A 24,292-nucleotide genomic window follows, 5' to 3' on the forward strand; every position below is an offset into this window, starting at 1 on the left:
TCCCCCCCTCCCATATCTCCTGGTCTTTATCAAAATGTTGTGGGGATATCTAGCCCTTTAGTTCTTCCAGATTAAATTAGCGGCCATACCTTGTATAGAACAAAAGAAGGAAGATGGAAAAGGTATTGGAAGTGTGATAAAATAATACAACTTCGGTAAGAATAACATTTTGTAGGCTGCCAGTCTGCCATACCAAGAAAGATAAAATGTCCCCATACAGTCTAGTTCCTGTTGAATGGACTTAAGATTCGACTTTAAATAATGTTTCTACAGAGGAAATAAGGTTAATTCCTAAATATTTTAGCGTTACTTTTTCCAAGGATATGGATATCTCGATTGCAGTGACATTTGTACAGCCTTAGGGGTTGTTAAGCCTAGTATACTGGACTTGGTCTCATTGATCCCTTAATAGAAAACTCTGTTGAAGATCTGAAGTACCTCATGAACCATAGACAGGGAAAGAGCTGGGTTGGATAGAGAGTGTATAACATCGTCAGAAAATAGGGAAATAGTGTGTTTATCACAAAGTGCTATTCCTGTGATATCTGTATGACTTGTTGTTTTTTCAGCGAGTGGTTCCATTAGCAAAGCAAAAATCAGATGGGGACAAAGGGCATCCCTGTCTGGTTCCATTGAGATAAATCCTTCTGAAAAATCATGTGCCACTGGAGTGGACTATAAAGCTGAGATTGCATCTTTTTTTTTTTTAATCAAGTAAGTTTTTATTGAATAATAAAATGTTACATGCCATAAAAGGTTAAGAAGTGTTAAAGTACAATAAGGCAGATATAAAGATCCAGACATGTTCCAGTAGTCGACTAGGGACAATTATACAGTAGATTAACCACTTCAATACAGGGCACTTAAACACCTTCCTGCCCAGACCAATTTTGAGCTTTCAGCGCTGTCGCACTTTGAATGACAATTGCGCGGTCATGCTACACTGTACCCAAATGAAATTTTTATCATTTTTTCCCACAAATAGAGCTTTCTTTTGGTGGTATTTGATCACCTCTACGGTTTTTATTTTTTGCGCTACAAATAAAAAAATACCGAAAATTTTGAAAAAATAAATGTTTTTTTTGTTTCATTTTCAAAATTTTGTAAATAAGTAAGTTTTCTCCTTCACTGATGGGCACTGATGGGGCTACACTGATGGGCACTAATAAGGCGGCACTGATGGGCACCAATCAAGTGGCACTGATAGGCAACACGGATGGGCGACACGGATGGGCGACACGGATGAGTGACACGGATGGACACTGATAGGTGGCACAAATTGGCACTGATAGCTGGCACGGATGGGCGGCACGGATGGGCGGCACAGATGGGCATGGATAGGCGGCACAGATGGGCATGGATGTGCATGGATAGGCGGCACAGGTGGGCACTGATAGGCGGCACAGGTGGGCACTGATAGGCGGCACAGGTGGGCACTCATAGGCTGCACAGGTGGGCACTCATAGGCAGCACAGGTGGGCACTCATAGGCGGCATTGGTGTTATACTATAGTAATGGATGCCAATCAGTGCCAAACAATAATGCATGCCAATCAGTGATGCCCATTGTGGGCACTGATTGGCATCCATTATGGGCACTGATTGGCACCCATTGTGCTGACTGGCATCCCTGGTGGTCTAGGGAGGATTACCTTTTCCCTGGTGGTCTGGTGGCGTCCCTGGTGGTCCAGTGTGGGCATCCTCGGGGGGGCTGTGCTGATAATCGATCAGCACAGACCCCCCCTGTCAGAGGAGCAGCCGATCGGCTCTCCTCTACTCGCGTCTGACAGACGCGAGTGAGGGAAAGCCGATCACCGGCTCTTCCCATTTACACTGTGATCAGCCGTGATTGGACATGGCTGATCACGTGGTAAAGAGTCTCCATTGGAGACTCTTTACCGAGATCGTAGTTGCCGGGTGTCAGACTGACACCCCGCAACAGCGATCGCCGCGATGCGCGCCCCCGGGGGTGCGCAGCGGCTCATAATCCTGATCACGTCATATGACGTCCGGTCAGGATTATGAAACCACTTTGCCGCCGTCAATTGCCTATAGGGCGGGCGGCAAGTGGTTAATAAAACTATTGGCAGTGTATCGCAACTAAAATGCCCAATTTTAAGACATAAAGAGGAAATAAAAAGAGAAAAAAAACCTTCAGAACACATAACACATACAGATTATAGGATCAGAAACATTCCCTGACTTCCAGACAATTATCGCCGTTTAACAGGGTGTAGCCCCATCCGCGGCCACACCTATGGGCGAACAGTGAGTGAAAGTAAATGTGGTTCCAGATTGCTTGTCGTAGTCGAGCCTCATTTTATAGTGGTGGTCGTTGCTGTCTTGCAGCTTTGAGTGCGTTGTCCTCTCAGTCCAACCACTGTGCAGCCGCTGCAGGTCGGTCAAAAAAGTGCGTCGAGCCCAGGGCAGTAACACGGAGTCGGGCTGGGTATAGAATGCCATATTGTACATTTAAATCTCTGAGTCTCCGTTTGACGTCATTAAATGCTGCTCTTCTTTTTTGCAGCTCTGCCGAAAAGTCTAGAAACAGTGAGATTCTGGAATTATCAATCTCCATTTTGTCAGGCAGGCCCCTTGCTTTGGATAGAATCGCATCCCTGTCCCTGTAATTAAGTAGTTTAAAAAGAAAGGGTCTGGGGTGGTTACCTGGAGGTAAAGGGCGAGAGGGCACTCTGTGAGCAGGTTCCACCGCAAAAAGTGGTGAGAGGGATTCCCTACCAAATGTAGATATTAGCCAGTTTTCTATAAAGTCAACCGGGTTTTTGCCCTCAGCGCGTTCCAGGATTCCCAAGGCGCGTATATTGTTGCGCCTCATGCGATTTTCCATTTCATCAAGGCGCACAGCATGCTGTTCTGTGAGATGACAATTATATTTTAGGTCTCGTTGCATGGGGGCCATGTCATCCTCCACTGTGCTCAGCCTGCCTTCTAGAGCAGATGTCCTCTCTCTAAGTTTTTGCATATCATGGCGGACAAAAGTTATTTTAGCTTTTACTCGTTTTATCTCCTCAGAGAGAGCAGTGATGGACTAATTGCATGATGCTACAGCAGTAAATATGTCTCTTAGTGTAGGCTCTATTTCAGCTGCATTAGGGATGGTGTTCTGTGTCCCAGACATATTATCTTTAGGAGTACACACTGTGTTCCATGCAGCTGAGAATCCATCCTCATCCTCCAAGGGGACTGTGTCATCTGCCTCTGGAGAGCCTCCAGGGGTGCCTCTGGATGCGGGCTGGCCAGCTAGGGCACCTTTATATGTTTCCCCCCATACAGGAGCTTCTGTGCGGCCTCCTTATACTGATCCTTGGCTGCACGCCTCGCGCCGGTGCCATCTTGGCCTGGGGAGTCTGTCTGTAGCCTGCCTCTGGTTTGCCATTTAGACATGGCAATGGGTCTTTTGGCGGGCACTGTGGTGGTCCGAGGGTCTCCCTGCGGTCGGGGGAGCAGGATGGCACACAGGCAGCGAATTTGTCTTGTGGCATCTGGAGCTTGACGCCCCAGGATAAATCCTACTTGGTCATGCCTAATAAGAGAAGGAAGGAAATTCACTAATTTGTTGGCCAATCATTGTGCATAGATTTTGAGTTCTATGTTTAACTAGGAAATTGGTCTAAAGTTTTGTACAACTAACGGCTCCTTCCCTGGTTTTGGTATAATAATAATGGTTGCTGTGAGCATCTCAGTAAGGAAGGAGGCTCTGGACACAGCAGCATTAAAGACCTCCTTTAAATATGGAGTAAGGATCATGGAAAATAGTTTGTAGTACTCTGCAGAGTATCTGCCCGGTAGGGCCTCTGCTTTAACAATATATAGTTCTAGTTAATTTATTAGCAAAAATTACAGATTTTTACGTGTAAAAAAGTGTCAGAAAAGGCCTGGAGGTCAAGTGGTTATATGAGGTCATATATGTGGGACTCTGATTATACTGTATTGCTATTAGAGCCTCATATGAGCTTACTGTCATCTGACATGACCATCCGCTATTCAGTGTCAGCTCCATACACAAGGAGATTATAGCACAATACGAGTCATGTCAGTGGTATTCTGTGCTCATCCTGTGTATGGAGATATCACTGTCTCTACACGTGGATGACAATATTGGGGAGTCTGCTCCATTATAACATTTTTCTTATAAAATTCTATTTCCTAGAGTTTTATAAAGTGATCTAATATAAATGATTCCAATAAAGAAAAATGAGTTACATTCATGCAGAGAATAGTTACATTCATTCCTGGGGGAGAAAATCATTTTCTTCTGGTAACATTCTTTTCTTCTTCTACAGATTGAGGAATAATCACCTGACAGACAGTTCCTGCCCCCAGCTGACATCTGGAATAAGATATAACCAGACACTGAAGACACTGGACCTATCGCATAACAATCTGGAGGGTCCTCATTTCAGGGATCTGATGGAAGCTCTGATAACAAGCCGGATAGAGGAATTATAGTGAGTAGAACAGGACTGACTGAGACGATAATATTCTGGGACTATTTATATCCAAAAATGAAAAAATGTGCTATTGTCATCAAAGTGGCTCTTTGGATTTTATAAATAGCTGATAACTGAAAGTTGACTTGTTATTGGAAGTTAATAACACCATGAAATAGTATTTTCCTAATTTTCCTAATCTTCTTACATTGTCTAATCAGTTTATCTGGTAAAATAAATAAGTCTATAGGAGGGCATACACAGGGAATTTCATTTTACTGCAATGAGCAATTAGAGCTTCATAGATATTTTTTGGGGGCTAGGTTCACAATGATGCAATCCGAATATGATATGACTTCCAGTGTTATTATGTAGTGTAACTTGGATTCGACTTAGATATAGTTTGCATATTCTATTGGGCTAAAATTGCACTGGAATTTCACCAAAGTAATACAGGAACCTTTTCCAAAATCACAATGTGCTGATCTGTATTGATGTGAATGGGCACCATTGAAAACAATGTAATTTCCATTGTAACGTGATCCTGTGCAACTCAAATTGCATCTGACATTGCAGTAGTGTGAATGGAGCCTTACTTCATATAATCATCTGCTGTTCATTGACTGAAATTTCCCCATTAATTCCTATGAGAACAATGCTCTTATCAGCAGACATAAAAAGAATATTAGCTAAAAATCATCCCATCCAATCACTAGTGTATCAAGGTCCCAGGCCTCTTTTGATCTAATGAGAACCTCCAGGGCCAGGAACAGCTGACATTCTTCTGTATGTAGTGGGTTGTGAGGCATGATGGGTGCGGAATAATTAAAGTTAATGGGCGCCAGACACTTCTTGGATGCAAAAGAAAGTTTATTTCTCTTAACAAACCTATTTTTGGGGAGGGGAGAGAGGGTTAGGGCCAGGACATCCTTAGATGGTTGCAAGATTAATAGGCAGACTCCAAGTCTTCAATAGGAGAACAGCCATGCAGGGAAAGGCATCCAGCAAGATGCCACATCTGCATGTGTAGGAGCGCTGTCTCTTATGGCAACAGTCTTTAACAGTTCAAAACACAAAGCTTAACAGTTCCTTTGCTTTAACTACAATCACTCCTTGCAGTTCTTCATTACATTGAGCTCCCTGTCTCTCACTAGACCCACTGATTCACTGCCACTGAAACCCTTGAGCTCCTCCAAGCTTGGTATCTTCCTCAAGCATCACCCCAGCTTCTCCACTGGATCCCTAGCTTGGCACTCTAGATACCTCTCAAGCTTCACCCATACTGGCCTGCTCAGTCCCTAGCTTGACACACAAGGCTGCTCTGCAAGCGCCACCTCCACTGGCTGGGTCCTTGGCTTGATACCCACTGAAGTTTCCAGATTCTTCCACATCCCCGGTTGGTGAGACTTCTGCTCTGCTACTGTTACTCACTGTGTTCCCTGGTATTTAGGCAGATAATCCCTTACTTGTGACAGCTTCCCCTCTACCTCAGACCATGACAAGTTCTTCAGCCAGCAGAACCGTCACTTCTGGTTGGAATGCAAGCCGCAATCCCAACCCTGCGTTGCTCTCTTGCTTCCGGATAGGCTCTCAGACAGCCTAACAGTCAGATGTGTCTGGGATAGGCCCAATCTCTGGGCTAGCAGCCTGGGCAATACCACACATCCACCCAGACAGCCATCTAGGTGGCACAGAACATCAACACCTGACTGCACCTGAATGTATAGGCTCTCCCAGCAGGCCAAGGGATTCAAGAAAACCCCTGCCCATTGGCTAAAAATACCCCATATACCCATAACGTGACCTTGGGTTGCCCTTCTCATATCTAGTACCACCAAGTACCTGGGCACCTAGTGATAGAAGAGAAAGGTGCAAGAAGGCCAAACTTAGGGAGAAATCAATGCATCTCTAACAATCAACCAGGACATCTACTACTGGCAAGTAAGCTTGTGGGGAGCAACCCTGCCTAAACCCCAGGGTGCTACATCAGCAATGCTGATTCCGGCCTCACACTGCCTTCTGATACCATGCATGCTCCATATCAGTGGGGGCCCATCAATAGGGGCCATTTGTGTTCCCCCAGAGCTGGACATTAAAAAAAGTATCTCTTTAAGAGCGTCCATTCACTGGACACTGAGCTGTCAACTAGAAGCTTGACTGCTTCAATCAAGTGATTGCAGCTGAAAAGCTTAATTGAGCAGGGTTTGGAGTGTAAACAGGACACAGGCTATGCATCCTGTTTACACTCCCAGTCCCACTCTACAACCAATCATTCATGAGTACATTCCACCCTGTTGTACTTGATTAGCATGTCTGGAGGACGGTAGGTAGGGCTTATCACAGACTATCACTTCCGGTTTCCCCACCACTCGGAGAGCAGCACAGACTGTCCTTCTGAGTAAATCTCCCCCCAGTGATCTCCTGCACACTCGCTCTGTACCCTCCAGCCCTCCAATCCACCCCCCACCTCGATCGCCAGTGCCCTGCTGAGAGAAGCCAGAGCCGGAGCACAGCCTATGCTGACACTGCAGAAAGAGAGGTGAGCTGAGCTGCGGTCTGAGGAAATTTTGTGCAGATAAGCAGGTCGCTTTTCATGTCGGGACACAGGACAGATGAGCAGGGGAGTGTGTGGGGGGTGGGTGGAAGGGGAGAGCCGGTTCTCCCCATAGCTGATACACATCTCTCAAGCTGGCACACATTAACTGTTAACCACTTGTCACCCAGGCCAATTCTCACATTTCTCTCCTACATGTAAATGTCATCATTGTTTTGCTAGAAAATTACTCAGAACCCCAAACATTATACATATATACTTGAGTATAAGCTGACTTTTTCAGCACATTTTTTATGCTGAAAAAGCCCCCCTTGGCTTATACTCGAGTGAGGGTCTCCCGCTGTGTCATGCAATCTTAACTGTTCGGCGGCTGTCCACTATAACAAAGCCCCGCTTCCTCCTTGTCCATGATAGACTGAACACTGATACAATGCAGGGAAACTGAATCCATGTTCCGTCTATCACGGACAAGGAGGAGGCGGGGCTTTGTTACAGTGGACGGCCGCCGAACAGTTAAGACTACACCCGCTGTTTGTAATCAAAGGTACAGGTGGGCACAGTGAGGCTGCAGATGGGCACAGTGAGGCTGCAGATGGGCACAGTGAGGCTGCAGATGGGCACAGTGAGGCTGCAGATGGGCACAATGAGGCTGCAGATGGGCACAATGAGGCTGCAGATGGGAGCTGATGATACAACTGGGCACAGTGAAGCTGCAGTTGGGCACAGTGAGGCAGCAAATGGACACAATGAGGCTGCAGATGGGCACAGTGAGGCTGCAGATGGGAACTGATGATGCAAGTGGACACAGTGGGGCTGCAGATGGGCACAAAGAGGCTGCAGATGGGCATTGTTTACCAGTAGCTGCTGCATTTCCCACCCTAGGCCTATACTCGAGTCTATATGTTTTCCCAGTTTTTTGTGGTAAAATAAGGTGCCTCGGCTTGTATTTGGTTAGACTTATACTCAAGTATATACAGCATATGTTTTTTTAGCAGAGACTCTAGAGAATAAAATGGAGGTCATTGCAACTCACACGGCTCAAACACATTTTTTTATACATTAAAAAAAAGAAGTAAAGTTAGCCCAATTCTTTTGTATAATGTGCAAGATGATGTTACGCAGAGTAAATTGATAGCTAACATATCACGTATCAAAATTGTGCACGTATCAAAAATGGCACCAAACTTCGGTACTTGAAAATCTCCATAGGCAATGCTTTAATTTGTTTTACAGGTTACATGTTTAGAATTACAGAGGAGGTCTAGTGCTAGATTTATTACTCTTGCTCTAACGTTGGCGGTGATACCTCACATGTGTGGTTTTAACCCCATTTACAAATGTGGACGAGACTTACGTATGCGTTCACTTCCGCGAGCGAGCCAGCACAGGAGGACAAAGATGCTTTGCTTTTTTTTTAATGTTAATTTTACTTAAAAATGTTTAGTTTGATGCTTTCTTTTTACATGATTTTTTTTATCACTTTTACTCCTATTACAAGGAATGTAAACATCCCTTGTAATAGGAATATGGCATGACAGGTCCTCTTTACATTGAGATATAGGGGCAATAAGTCCCCACATCTTACCTCTAAGCTGAGAAACCTGAAATAAAAAATTAAAATAAAGATCTCTTTCTTCCACCCACTATGGGTGGAAGTAAGTGGAATACAGGGGATGGAGTGGGTGGATTCTATAAGGGGTGGGGCTTATGAGACATGGAATGGGTCAAAAAGGAAGGGCGAGGTCTGCCCCCCATCCTAAAATGGCACCAGCCACCACTGCTCCATACACAAGGAGATTGTAGCACAATATGAGTCATGTCAGTGGTATTCTGTGCTCATCCTATGTATGGAGATATCACCGTCTCTACACATAGAGGACAATATTGGGGGACCTACTCCATTATATCGTGTAGAGAATAGTTGCATTCACTACTGGGGAGAAATGTATTTTCTTCTGGTAATATTCTTCTCTTCTTCTACAGTTTGATGAATAATGACCTGACAGACAGATCCTGCCCCCACCTGGCATCTGGAATAAGAAATAACCAGACACTGAGGACACTGGACCTGTCTGAGAACAATCTGGAGGGTCCTCATTTCAGGGATCTGATGAAAGCTCTGACAACAAGCCGGATAGAGGAATTACAGTGAGTATAACAGGACTGACTGAGAAAATAATATTCTTGAACTGTTTAACTATAAAAAAATTCTGATATTGTAAACATAATTAATCAAAATTTCGGAATCCCTAAGCAGCCAATATGAGACTATTGTCTAAATCTTAGAATGTTATTTAACTCTTTTATCAGATCTACAAAATTATATACATTTAAAAATTACATTTAGTCTAGTATTTATTAAAATAGATAAGGTTATAGGAGGTCATGCATACATGAATCTAATCCTAATACAGCAAGCAGCAAAAACTTCATATAGATTTTGGGGGGATGGCAAATTGATCGTGGATTGAGATTCTTTCTCCCTTAGCTCCCTGCCTCGGACAGATAGACCAGCTGCTTTCTTTACCCTATATACCCTTTACTATGGGGAACAAAATACCTCTCAGGTCTGATAATCACCTAAAATGGTGTCCTGCCTTGCAATTTCAAGTCTTTTTTCGGCAGAATCAGCCTCCTCTAACTCTGCGTCTCCGGGACCTCATGATCAGCCACTATCAGCCGAGTTTGCTCTGTAGTTGCTGGAGACAGATGAATACCTCCATACCCAGGGCTGAACTGGAACAAATATTTGGCCTTGGACCTCATCCAGACCGGCCCACTTTAATTTTGCAAACAAGCACAAAAACAGTATATGAACTATATGCAATTGCGTGGGTGCGCCGGTGTGCGTCGGCGGGCACGCGCGCATGGCGTTTGGCGCCAAGCAGCCTATTTAGGTGTCCCCCCGCAGTGTGCTTGGTGCTGTCCGATCTGCAGCTTCCTGTGCCCTAGTACCCGTAACCTTGCTTGAAACTCCTGATCTCCTGACTACCCGGCTTGACCCTTGGATCATACTGTTTGCTGCCTGCCCTTGACCTCGGCCTGTCTGTGACCTTGAACCTGCCTGCTCCTCTGTACCGTGCTGCCCGCCTGTTGCCAACCCCGCCTGTGACCCGGACTTCGAACTTGCTTGATCCTTTGTACTGCACCACCTGCCTGTTGCCGACCGTGCCTGTGACTGGACTTGCCTCATCAGCTCTTGCTCTGCAACGTCCAGCTGCCTGGGGACCTCCGACCCATCTGCATCAGGCCCTTGGGCCTCTTCTCCTGCATCTAACCCGCCAGTCTCTCATACCAGTCTGTGTCCCCGTGCCTCCTGTCCATACTACCAGGGGCCACGAACCAGACACGTAAGGGAGACCTTCCCCTGCTATCATGGGCTCATCAGTCAGGTACGCAAAGTCTGACATTAATGCAGTCACACCAGTGCCCATTAATGCGGTTACACCAGTGCCCATTAATGCAGCCACACCAGTGCCAATGAATGTATCCACACCAGTGCCCATTATAGCTGCCTGATCAGTGCCCATCAGTGCAGCCACGTAAGTGCCCATTAATGCAGCCTCACCAGTGCCCATTAATGCAGCCTCACCAGTGCCCATTAATGCAGCCTTGCCAGTGTCCATTAATGCAGCCTCACCAGTGCCCATTAATGCAGCCTGATCAGTGCCCATCAGCGCAGCCTCATATATGCCCATCAATGTTAGTCCCCCCAGTACATCGGATGTTCGCCCATTCGCTGAATTTAGAACATTATGGGGCATTCGCAGGAAATTTAACCATAATGCACTGCGAGATCGTCAATGCACTGCGAGATTACAGTGCATTGACAGCTGTTGATTGGCCAAAGCATGCTTTGGCAAATAACTGCGTTCTCTGCTATGAGAGCCATGATTGGCTTAGGGGGAGAAGTCCATGCCCCACACTATGTGCAGCTGCTTACACGGCGACTGTACAAAGTGAAATAAATGAGAGCAGCAAAATTACATTTCTAAAGGAAAAAATTTCATTTAAAACTGCTCGCGGCTGTAATGTAAGGCCAGATCCTGTAAATATAAAAATCATTGAAAACAAATTTCATGAGTTCCCTCCCCAGTCCATTACCAGGGTCTTTGGGTCTGGTATGGATATTAAGGTGAACTATTTGCCAATTTTTTTTTTTTTTAAATGGCGTGGGGGTCCCCCCTAAAATCCATACCGGGCCCTTATCCGAGCATGCAACCTGGCAGGCCTCAACATATAGAGGGTGCTTTGGGGTCCCACCCAAAACTCCTCTTCCCCACATTGATGGGGACAGGGGCTTCTTCCCCACAACCCTTGCCTGTTGGTTATAGGGGTCTGCGGGCCGGGGGCTTATCGGAATCTGGAAGCCCCCAGATTTAACAAGGGGCCCCCAGATCCTGCCCCCATGTGTGTATGGAAATCAGGTACATTGTACCCCTACACATTCACCCAAAAAAGTGTCAAAAAAGAAAAAATTACAGGAGCCAATTCCTTTATTAAAAAAATTAATAAAACTGTCCCACAAACTTCAATCACAGTGCCGACAACCTGAAAAAAAACCTGGAAAAAACTCTGCCTCAATGGGAGGCGTCCCGTGACTGCCAACTTTTCAAGATTACAGCTGTAATATAGCTGAGGGCGTGGGCCACCCGATGGCGTAAACAGGTGATCCCACCCCTCTGACATCTTGTGACATCACATGACATCAGAAGACTCTTTGCTTTCAGCCATGCATGGTCCTCAATGGGGTCTCTGGTTTTCTTTTCTCCAGTTACAGAGCTTTTAAACTGTGCATTGCATTCTTGCCTCTGACTCACACCATTGTCAAAATGTATACTCTCCTGTTGCACTGGTTTTCTTCTAATCTCCCCCTATACAACTAAGTGATCTTCTAAGCTCAGATGTTCCTTTTCAGAGAGCGATTTGGGCTGGATTTTTGTTAATACTCGTACACTTTCCATGGCTTGTGCTACCCAAGAATGAAACTTTAAATTGATTTCCAGGTGGTACTTTACCCAACTAAATTGCATTGCATTTTCCCTTCTCAGTCACATTCTTGCTTGTGTTTTCATGTCTCTTCAGGAACTTTTCTTCATATTTGGAGGGCATGCCCACCTATTCGGCGACTGTGGGACCTAGTGCTTAATCTTTATCAACCTTTGCTAGACACTTTAGTATTGGATATTTTCCTTCCAGGGTTTCCGCCCAACATTTGCCTTACAGTGCAATATCCACTACTTTCTTAGCCCTTTACTTTTTTATTTCTAATACTTTACTCCTTCCCTCTTTTTCTCTTTCTCCCTTATGTTTGTTTTTGATCTGCCCAACTCACCCAGCCTTGTGGTTGTTTCTTTTTTGCCATCACAGAGTGCTCTGGTTTGTCTGTACCCTGCCTTTTATCCGGGTTTATCCACGGTCTTTTCTACCTGGATTTTACCTTTTTGGGTATTATGGTCACGTCTTTTTGTTTATGTCTACCTTGTTTACTCTTGATAGTCAATAAAAATATATTTTTCTAAAAGCCTTATACAGATATCAGTGTCAGGGGAGCTCTTAATTGTTTCCTACGAGTATAGAGCACTTATCAGCAGAAATAAATGGAATATCAGATAAAAATCATCCGATCTTCTCTTTTTCTATAGTTTGGATATAAATCGCCTCACAGACAGTTCCTGCCCCCACCTGGCATCTGGAATAAGAAATAACCAGACACTGAGGACACTGGACCTGGTTGAGAACAATCTGGAGGGTCCTCATTTCAGGGATCTGATGGAAGCTCTGACAACAACCCGGATAGAGAAATTATTGTGAGTATAACAGGACTGACTGAGACAATAATATTCTGGTATAGTTTTATAACCAAAACTTATAATAAAAAAAGTTGATATCATCAAAATGGATCTTTGGACTCTATAAATAGCTGTTCACTGAAAGTTGTCTTGTTGGAAGTTAATAAGACCAGCAAATGGTATTTTCCTAATATCTTATTAAAGTCTTTTATAATGAAAATATGTAGATATCTGGTAAAGGAGATAAGATTAAAATGATATCATACACAGGGAATTAAATTTTACTTCAATGAGCAATTAGAGCCTCATACGTAATTTATTTTAGGCTAGGTTCACACTTCTGTAATCTGATTTCAATCTGACTTTCAGTTAGATTATGTAATGCAACTTGGATGCAATTTAGATGTAGTTTGCATATTCTATAATTGCATTGGAATCACACCAAAGTAGTAAAGGAACCTTTCCCAAAATGGCACCATGCTGAGTTACATTGATGTGAATGGGCACCATTGAAAACAAACAAGATTTCTATTGTGAATGTGATGTGAATCTGTGCAACTCAAATCACATCTGAAATTGCACTAGTTAAAACAGAGCCCTACTTGATATAGCCACCTGCTGTTCATTGGCAGAAATCTCTCCATTATTTCCTATGAGTACAGAGCTCTTATCAGCAGAGATAAATAGAATATTGGTGTAGTGCATCCCCACAGAAGCTGCTGGTTAATGGGGATCCCCCACCCTGCACAGCCAGGCACACCAAATTCCACAGGCACACTATAGTCAGGAAACAGTCCAGCAGCTTTGTTTTTTTTGTTTATTAGGAGTGTTGAACTTGGATGGGGATGGGATTATTATGGGATGCCCACTTGACTGAAACAAATTTCTTCAGGGACACTTCAGCTATATACAGTCTACATATACACTCCTCTTCCTCCAGCACATCACTTGCTTGCAGAACAACTCAGATCCAGCTGGAACACTTTTAATGGGATCTGGCCAGATCCAGCAAAATCCCTTTACAGGCAGGGACCGCGGGTCCCTTAGTTGTGTAGAAAAGTCATTGTCCAGGTTCCATCCCTGTGACTACTGATTTCAGCACCACCTCTTCAGGCACTGCCAGCTTGCCTGGCTGCAGCTGCCCTTTTCACTAGGCCACCTGACTATTTCCCACAGTCCTGCCAGACTGCTCACTCACCAGCCCTCTTTGCTGACTTCTCCTTGGAGATCTCCTAGATAAGCTGGTTCACTCCCGCTCCTGTGCATCCAGGACAGGACTTCTTTGTGTGTTGTAGAGGATCCCTCGAGCACCTGAGCCCCAGGCCTGAGGTCACCCCCCTAGACTAGGGGGCACTCTTAAGGGCTTCCAACAGCCTTCTCAGCACTCCATCTCCAATCTTCCACCCAACACCTCACTGTCCATGCTGAGCTGTCTCTAAGTATTTAAGAGGTGTCCTCCTCCTGACAGCCCATTTGGCCAGGGATTGGCAAGAGGCCCTCATCAATACTCCAGGCAGCTCCTCCTAACCTCCCTCCCATTCTTCTGGAAGTTTCTCCAAGGTTTCAGCAAGTAGGGGGAGGTACAAGAGGTGCTGTCTGATGAATCATACAGCCTCCCTGAGTCACTTACCCATACCCATATTCAAAACAGGCTTGGCTGCCAGCCAAGTCAAACAATTTTCATTCACTGCAAAAAAAGATGTGCAACCTAGCTCTACAGTAGAGTGTGCTACATCAGATAAAGATCATCCCGTCCAATCACTAGCAATGCTTTTTGTGGCCTCACACTGTCTGCTAATACAATTCATGCTCCATACACAAGAAGATTACAGCACATAGACATGCGCAGCATGGAAAAATTTGTTTGGTTTTGAATAGGTTCTTATATTTCTAATTTTGTATTAATTTGTTTCAGAATTTGTTTAGTTTAGTTTTGTTTAATTTGCAGATGCCGGTAAGGATTTAAAAAAAAAAAAAAAACAGCGTGAAGTCCCCCCCTTTGGGTCTGGTATGGATTTAGGGTTCCCCCCAAAATCCATACCAGACCCTTATCTGAACATGCAGCCCGACAGGCCAGGAAAGGGGGTGAGAGTGAGCACCCCTCCTCCTGAACCATACCAGGCCACATGCCCTCAACATGGGGGGTGCTTTAGGGTAGGGGGCTCTGCCTCCCCCAGCCCAAAGCATCTTGTCCCCATGTTGATGGGGACAAGGGCCTTTTCCCCACAACCCTGGACGGTGGCTGTGGGAGTCTGTGGGCTTATCAGCATCTGAAAGTCCCCTTTAACAAGGGGGCCCCCCAGATCCCAGGCCCCCATGTGAATGAGTATGGGGTACATGGTATCCCTAACCATTCACCAAAAGAGTGTAAAAATTGAGTAAATACATAACACAAATTTTTGGCAAGTTCTTTATTAAAAAAATAAAAAAGTTCCCCCTCGTGCAAATTCATCATCAATCACAATTCCCACTGCACAGATACTCACTCACATGGGAGGCCAGGATCTGGAGGCTTCCTTGTTATAGGGGGCTTCCAGATTACGATAAGCCTCCCACCCACAGACCCCCACAATCTCTGTCCAGGGTTGTGGGAAATAGGCAAATTTGTCCCCATTAACATGGGCATGTACCACGTTGAGGACTTGTGGCCTGGTATGGTTCAGGAGGGGGGCACTCACTTATCCCCTACCTTTCCTGGCCTGCTGGGCTGCATGCTTGGATAAGGGTCTGGCATGGGTTTTGGGAAGGACCCCACTCCATTTTTTTTATTTGGCATGGGGTTCCTCTTAAAATTCATACCAGACCCAAAGGGCTTGGTATGGATTGGGGGAACCCCACAATTTATTTTTTTTCAGAAATTTTCATTGCCAGCATTCTTTTGTTTACATTTCAGCTGTCAGTGGTCAGCTGATGAGTCATGTTTTAAGGACGCAGCGGACGGCTTCCTGGCCTACTCCTTAACAACCAGCTATTTGTCACACAGAATTTGAGTTAGTCCAAAAATTTGGAATTTGTTAGAAAATGAATATGCAGGATTAAACAAACTTCTATAAAATTTGTTACTATTAGTTACAGAGATTTGGATAAATCCAAATCTCCGAACATCCAAAAATGTGTCTGAATTTATATTCAGACCAAAACAAATTGCACATGTCTAATAGCACAATCATAGTCATGTCAGTGATATTCTTCCTATTGTTTTCTATGCATACAGAGCTCTTATCAGCAGAGATAAATAGAATATCAAATACAAATTATCCCATCCAATCACTAGCAATGCTTATTCTGGCCTCACACTGTCTGTTGATACCATTCATGCTCCATACACAAGGAGAATAGAGCACAATATAAGTCATGTCAGTGGTGGTATTCTGTGGTTTTCATGTGTATGGAGATATCACCGCCTCTATACCTGGATGACCATATTTGGGGTCTATTCCATTACAACATTTTTCTTTTTCTTTTTTTTTCTTTTTTTAAATATATTTACTGGAGTTTTATAAAGTGATTGAATATGACTGCTTCCAATAATGAAAATGACTTGCATTCATGTAGAGAATAGTTACATTCATTACTGGGAGAGAAATTCATTTTCTTCTGATAACATTATTTTATTCTACAGATTGGATAATAATCACCTGACAGACAGTTCCAGTCCCCACCTGGCATCTGGAATAAGAAATAACCAGACACTGAGGAGACTTGACCTCTCTGATAACAACCTGGAAGGTCCTAATTTCAGGGATCTGATGGAAGCTCTGATAACAAGCCGGATAGAGGAATTACAGTAAGTATAACAGGAATGACTGAGACAATAATATTCTGGGACAGTTTTTTACATTCAGTTTTTGAAATCTTAGGATCTTATCTGACTTTGTTATCAGCAATAAATTCGACTTTTCCTAAAGCTGGCCATAAATGGATCAAATCTCGACCGCTTCAGTTGGGACCAGCTGAGATTTGCTCCATCTATGGGCAGGCTGGTTGTATTGAAGTTTATCTATCAATTGACTTCAGTTCAACCAGCCTCTCAGATCTTTTGCATGCAGTCAATGCCGGCAGTCTATAACAGTTTGGTTTAAAGTTGTAAAAGAGCGTAATATTGGATTGTAACATGTATGGTGACCCTATAAGCTTTAAAATGTAAACATGATATTTATTTTGGTATCTATATAAACAGATGACATAGATATTCATATACTGTATATGGGAATCTGGTCTTAATGCAATGAGTGTTCAGAGCCTCATACAATGTTTTGTCATACTATTCTATTCATCTACTATTCAGTGCTTGAAGACTACCCCATTACTGAACATTACTTTGTTTAGTGCCATTACGTCCTATGAGTACAGAGCTCTTATCAGCAGAGATAAATAGAATTTTTGATAAAAATCATCCCATCCAATCACTATCAATGCTGATTCCGGCCTCACACTGTCTGCTGATACCATTCATGCTCCATACACAAGGAAATTATAGCACAATACAAGTCATGTCTGTTTTATTCTGTGCTCATACCATGTATGGAGATATCACTGTCTCTACACATGGAGGACAATATTGGGGGGGTCTATTCCATTATAAGATTTTTTTTTTATAAAATTAAATTTCCTGGAGTTTTATGAAGTGATATAATATAAATAATGCCAATAAAGAGAAATACGTTTCATTCATGTAGAGAATAGTAACTTTCATTCCTGGGGGAGAAATTAATTTTCTTCTGGGAACATTCTTCTCTTCTTCTACAGATTGTATAGAATTCTCCTGACAGACAGTTCCTGCCCCCATCTGGCATCTGGAATAAGAAATAACCAGACACTGAGGAGACTAAACCTGTCTGAGAACAATCTGGAGGGTCCTCATTTCAGGGATCTGATGGAAGCTCTGACAACAAGCCGGATAGAGGAATTACAGTGAGTATAACAGGACTGACTGAGACAATAATGTTCTGGGACAGATTAATATTCAGTTTTATGAGTCTAAGAAATGTATTTAGCCCTGCTATCAGCTATACGTAGTCTTTTTTTAAAGTCTGGTACACATTAAGTTTTTTTTTTTTTCAGCCCGCAAACAAAAACTGAGATCGCTTTATTAACACAAGCAATGTTAAACTGTGATGTTGTTTTCTGCAAGTGGGACTCCCCCAACTCCAAAACAGCTTGGGTCATAGCGGATGAGGATGGTTTAGTAAGCCAGTCCACCACCACATCTGCATGCTGTGGCTGGATAGGATGGGCAACATCACTAAACGGAGACAAAGGTGCCTGAGGACTAGTGATGGCCGAACGGTTCGCCCGGCGGTCGTTTCGCGGCGAATTTCCGACATTCGCGGTCCGCACGTTCGAACGCCTTTTTCCGTCGTTCGCCGCGGCGGACTTACGTGTTTAATGTATACAAGAACTTTAACCTTTGGTGACACGTTTATCATGTGATACAGGACAGCCAATTGAGACATGACAGCACATGGACACTTGTACATTCCCCCTAACCTATAAATACACCCGATCCGGTGGCCATTTTACATTCTTTCTTCTGTTACGATAGGGACAGGTTCCTGTGTGGAGTAGGGAGAGATAAACCACTAGCTATTTGGTACACAAAAGTTCTTTTCAGGACTGGTATAGGTGTTAGGTGTTGATAGGTTTGCTGTGCTGCTGATTCTTGCAGCAGCCTGAGTGTCTTTTGTTAGTTTAGAGAAAGGGAAAGGACGGTGTATGCTACAGGGACAGCCAGATTAGTCTTTCATCATCATCATCATCATCATCATCATTAGCTGTTACTATCAAGGTCCACAAAAGAGCTGTTCCAGTAACCACTAATCGTTCTCTTTTTTTGCCAATTTGTATAGGGACAGGAAGGAAGCAGTGTTGTCAGGCAGTGAGGGTAATTTTAAAGACTTGCTGTTATTATTAGTTCCACAAAGGTTCTTTTCAGGACTGGTATCAGTGGTACAGTAATAGGCTTGTACATGTATAATATTCTTTCTTCCAAATATAGAAAGGATATTATACTTGACTGCTGCCCTTCTGCTGCAGTCTGCTAAACATTCACAACTCACTTGTTCCACAAAAGTTCTTATAAGGACTGGTAACTTGGTATAGGGTGCTACGGTACATAGGCTTGAGTGCGGTACAGTCTGCTGTTCTGTAAGGACCGCTATCGGTCCACAATAGATAGGGTTGACGTGCACCACTGCTGACCGCTGCCCTATACTGCAGCAGTCCTTCAGCGGTATAGGGACTGACGTACAGTCTGCTAATCACTAACACACAACCTGCTTGTTCCACAAAAGTTCTTATAAGGACTGGTAACTTGGTATAGGGTGCTACGGTACATAGGCTTGAGTGCGGTACAGTCTGCTGTTCTGTAAGGACCGCTATCGGTCCACAATAGATAGGGTTGACGTGCACCACTGCTGACCGCTGCCCTATACTGCAGCAGTCCTTCAGCGGTATAGGGACTGAGGTACAGTCTGCTAAACACTAATACACAACCTGCTTGGTCCACAAAAGTTCTTATAAGGACTGGTAACTTGGTATAGGGTGCTACGGTACATAGGCTTGAGTGCGGTACAGTCTGCTGTTCTGTAAGGACCGCTATCGGTCCACAATAGATAGGGTTGACGTGCACCACTGCTGACCGCTGCCCTATACTGCAGCAGTCCTTCAGCGGTATAGGGACTGACGTACAGTCTGCTAAACACTAATACACAACCTGCTTGGTCCACAAAAGTTCTTATAAGGACTGGTAACTTGGTATAGGGTGCTACGGTACATAGGCTTGAGTGCGGTACAGTCTGCTGTTCTGTAAGGACCGCTATCGGTCCACAATAGATAGGGTTGACGTGCACCACTGCTGACCGCTGCCCTATACTGCAGCAGTCCTTCAGCGGTATAGGGACTGAGGTACAGTCTGCTAAACACTAATACACAACCTGCTTGGTCCACAAAAGTTCTTATAAGGACTGGTAACTTGGTATAGGGTGCTACGGTACATAGGCTTGAGTGCGGTACAGTCTGCTGTTCTGTAAGGACCGCTATCGGTCCACAATAGATAGGGTTGACGTGCACCACTGCTGACCGCTGCCCTATACTGCAGCAGTCCTTCAGCGGTATAGGGACTGACGTACAGTCTGCTAAACACTAATACACAACCTGCTTGGTCCACAAAAGTTCTTATAAGGACTGGTAACTTGGTATAGGGTGCTACGGTACATAGGCTTGAGTGCGGTACAGTCTGCTGTTCTGTAAGGACCGCTATCGGTCCACAATAGATAGGGTTGACGTGCACCACTGCTGACCGCTGCCCTATACTGCAGCAGTCCTTCAGCGGTATAGGGACTGAGGTACAGTCTGCTAAACACTAATACACAACCTGCTTGGTCCACAAAAGTTCTTATAAGGACTGGTAACTTGGTATAGGGTGCTACGGTACATAGGCTTGAGTGCGGTACAGTCTGCTGTTCTGTAAGGACCGCTATCGGTCCACAATAGATAGGGTTGACGTGCACCACTGCTGACCGCTGCCCTATACTGCAGCAGTCCTTCAGCGGTATAGGGACTGAGGTACAGTCTGCTAAACACTAATACACAACCTGCTTGGTCCACAAAAGTTCTTATAAGGACTGGTAACTTGGTATAGGGTGCTACGGTACATAGGCTTGAGTGCGGTACAGTCTGCTGTTCTGTAAGGACCGCTATCGGTCCACAATAGATAGGGTTGACGTGCACCACTGCTGACCGCTGCCCTATACTGCAGCAGTCCTTCAGCGGTATAGGGACTGACGTACAGTCTGCTAAACACTAATACACAACCTGCTTGGTCCACAAAAGTTCTTATAAGGACTGGTAACTTGGTATAGGGTGCTACGGTACATAGGCTTGAGTGCGGTACAGTCTGCTGTTCTGTAAGGACCGCTATAGGTCCACAATAGATAGGGTTGACGTGCACCACTGCTGACCGCTCACCTATACTGCAGCAGTCCTTCAGCGGTATAGGGACTGACGTACAGTCTGCTAAACACTAATACACAACCTGCTTGGTCCACAAAAGTTCTTATAAGGACTGGTAACTTGGTATAGGGTGCTACGGTACATAGGCTTGAGTGCGGTACAGTCTGCTGTTCTGTAAGGACCGCTATCGGTCCACAATAGATAGGGTTGACGTGCACCACTGCTGACCGCTCACCTATACTGCAGCAGTCCTTCAGCGGTATAGGGACTAAGAGTTTTGTCACAGGGTCATTTAAAAAATGACATGCAGAGGAAGAGGCAGGCCCTTCCGCAGGGGTGGTAGGGGTAGGGCAGGAGCAACAGGCTTGAGCCAAAGTGGGAAGTTGCAGAAGGTGCGTTCAATTACTTTAAAGGATGCACCAGACTTGGTTGAGTGGCTCGCTCAGCCTTACTCTTCTGCACCCTCCTCATCCTCTCGATCTGCACCCTCTTCTTCACTCTCTGCTATGTGCACCCCCAAAGACACTACCACCAACAACACGACCACCACCACCACCACCACATACCTTCCGCTTGAGTCACTGGAATTATTTTCCGATCCATATCAAGAGGACATTTCTGATGCGCAGCCACTCTTGGTATTGGATCAGGAAGAGGAGGTAGCAACAAGCGCTACTCAGCAGTCTGACGCCAGTACCCAGATCAGCCCAAGGAGGAGGTTGGTCCCCGGTGTTGCTGCCTACTCCGAGATCTCTACTTATAGCGGTGGGGAAGGTGACGTTGATGATGACGTGTCTAGTGATGTCACGTGGGTGCCCACAAGAGAGGAAGAGGAGGGGAGTTCAGAGGGAGATATGGACCAGCAGATAGGGAGGAGAAGCAGCAATGACTTACATTGCACAGCAGGGACAAAGCAGACTGCAAATGTATCAGGAGCGAGTCATCGACCATGTACGGTCACATCTGGCGCTCCCAGGACACCGGCACATGGCTCCGCAGTGTGGGCTTTTTTTAACGTGTCCGCTGCTGACAATAGCGTTGCCATCTGCAATCTTTGCAGTCAACGCGTTAGTCGCGGTAAGCCCAATACTCACCTAGGGACGACCGCCTTAAGAAGGCACATGAGCAGCCATCACCGAGCCCAGTGGGAGCAACGGAACACACAAAGCCACACTGCAGGCTCTCACCGTCCAGCCTCGTCTTCTACTTCTCCTTCTCCTCTCTCCTCACAATTGTCCTCCACTCCACCTTCCATCACGCCAAGCTCACATTTTTCTGCAAAAAGGCAGGCTTCCGTGGGCCTAATGTTTGAGCGTAAAAAAATGATGATGCCGGATAACCCTCTTGCCCAACGGTTGGCGGCTGGCTTGTCAGAACTCATAGCCCGCCAACTACTGCCATATAAACTGGTGGACTCGGAGGCCTTTCGCAAATTTGTGGCCATTGGAACACCACAATGGAAGGTCCCAGGAAGGAAGTATTTCTCAGAGAAGGGCATCCCAGAGCTATATGGCCATGTTCAGCGGCAAGTGAATGTATCTCTGGCACACAGTGTCGGTGCCAAGATACATCTGACCACAGACACGTGGTCTAGCAAACACGGGCAGGGAAGGTATATCAGTTTTACTGCCCACTGGGTGAACCTTCTGACGGCCGTCAAGCATGTAACCCGTGGCACCCGTGTAGATTTGGTTTTACCGCCACGGATTGCATGCAGGCCTGACTCTTCTTCTCCTCCTCCTACTCCATCCTCCTCCCTCTCCTCCTCAGCTGCCTCCTCCTTTTCCGCTGCTAGCGTCTCTTCCACTGCACCGCCCAAGCTCCCCAGAACCTATTCCACATGCCAGGTGAGACGTTGCCATGCCGTGCTGCGTCTGTTGTGCCTGGAAGCAAAGAGCCACACTGGCCCGGCACTCCTTTCAGCTTTGCGTTCACAGGCAGATGAGTGGCTAACACCGCTCAATTTGACAGTTGGTAAAGTGGTGTGTGACAACGGTGCCAATCTGCTTAGCGCATTGAAACAGGGCAAAATCACGCACGTGCCGTGCATGGCACACGTCTTAAACTTGGTCGTGCAGCGATTCCTTGTCAAATACCCTGGGGTCCAGGACATCTTGCGGCAGGCAAGGAAAATCTCGGCCCATTTCAGAAGATCTTACACGGCCATGGCTCGCCTTGCTGACATTCAGCGGCGACACCATCTGCCGGTCAGACGTCTTATTTGCGATTGCCCGACGCGATGGAACTCAACCTTCTATATGCTTGATAGGCTGCTCCAGCAGAAACGTGCAGTTAACGTCTACCTGTATGAACTCTGCGAAAGAAACGGTTCTGGGGAGCTGGGTTTTTTTTCACCGCGCCAGTGGCTGCTCATGCGCGACACATGCAGACTTCTGCGGCCATTTGAGGAGATCACCAAACTGGTCAGTCGCAGCCATGGCGCCATCAGTGACATGGTACCTTATGCCTTCTTTCTGGAGCGTGCATTGCGTCGTGTCATTGATCAGGCTGTGGAGGAGCAGGAGCGGGAAGATGAGGAAGTCGCAATGCTGGATGAATTCCCAGGGGGGGCTACTCTATCTGAGACAAGTCAACAACAGGAGTCTGATGAGGAGTCAGAGGAGGATGGTGCCGGGGCGGATGAGCAGGAGCAAGAAGAGCATGCTTTAAACCTTTCTGGGATCCCTGTTGTGCGTGGATGGGGAGAGGAGAATGAAGAGGACGACATTATCCTGGATGATGAGCAGGAGCCAGGCCACCACACCGCTTCCACTTTAGTGCAAATGGGGGCCTTCATGCTCCAGTGTTTTAATAGGGACCCCCGTATAAAAAGCATGAGGGTCAAGGACCAGTACTGGGTGGCAACGTACTTAGACCCCCGGTACAAACACAAAATGGCGGAAATGTTACCGCCGTCGCAGAGGGCTGTCAGAATGCAGCACTTCCAGGCCTTGCTTCGAGAAATGCTGCATTCTGCTTTTGCGTGCGCTGGCAGAGGAGCAATTCCCACTCCCAGAGAAGGATTTGCGGGTACCAATCCAACAGCGCCTGCAAGAAGAGGCCGGTTTGAAGATGTGTTGGTGACTTCGGATATGAGGTCATTCTTTCAGCCGACCCATCGACAGGTGTCATCCGGATCCAGCATCAGGGAACGCCTAGACCGTCAGGTGTCCGACTACATTGGGTTAACGGCCGATGTGGACGCTCTGAGGAGTGATGAACCCCTAGACTACTGGGTGGGCAGGCTTGACCTCTGGCCAGAGCTTGCCCAATTTGCAATCGAACTGTTGGCTTGCCCCTCATCCAGTGTCCTGTCCGAAAGGACGTTCAGCGCAGCAGGGGGGATTGTGACCGATAAGCGTACTCGCCTAGCTCACCACAGTGTTAACTACCTCACATTTCTAAAAATGAATGAGGCATGGATCTCGGAGGAATTCAACACATGTGACCAGTAGACCATGTATATGTCTATAAACTATTTTTTTAATCAAGCACACAGACCTTCTTAATTCATTTGGCTCACTTCCTTGACCCAAAAAAGCA

General features: G+C 45.6%; 1 protein-coding gene across 4 annotated transcripts in view; it reads left to right on the forward strand.

The window, feature by feature from the left end:
* The window catches only part of LOC143942692 (NACHT, LRR and PYD domains-containing protein 3-like), a 235,938-nt gene that overhangs the window by 30,809 nt on the left and 180,837 nt on the right, over positions 1-24,292 (forward strand). For 3 of the 4 annotated variants that reach the window (XM_077464073.1, XM_077464070.1, XM_077464071.1), the window contains 5 exons: positions 4,304-4,468; positions 8,988-9,152; positions 12,650-12,814; positions 16,419-16,583; positions 17,546-17,710. In XM_077464073.1, the coding sequence (XP_077320199.1) occupies positions 4,304-4,468; positions 8,988-9,152; positions 12,650-12,814; positions 16,419-16,583; positions 17,546-17,710 (825 nt within the window). The remainder of the gene's footprint in view (positions 1-4,303; positions 4,469-8,987; positions 9,153-12,649; positions 12,815-16,418; positions 16,584-17,545; positions 17,711-24,292) is intronic. The other variant, XM_077464072.1, reaches the window with a different exon arrangement.

The sequence above is a fragment of the Lithobates pipiens genome, unplaced genomic scaffold (genome assembly GCF_037356315.1).
Source record: "Lithobates pipiens isolate NorthernLeopardFrog02 unplaced genomic scaffold, aLitPip1_a1.2 Scaffold_30, whole genome shotgun sequence".
In the NCBI taxonomy this organism is placed as follows: Eukaryota; Metazoa; Chordata; class Amphibia; order Anura; family Ranidae; genus Lithobates; species Lithobates pipiens.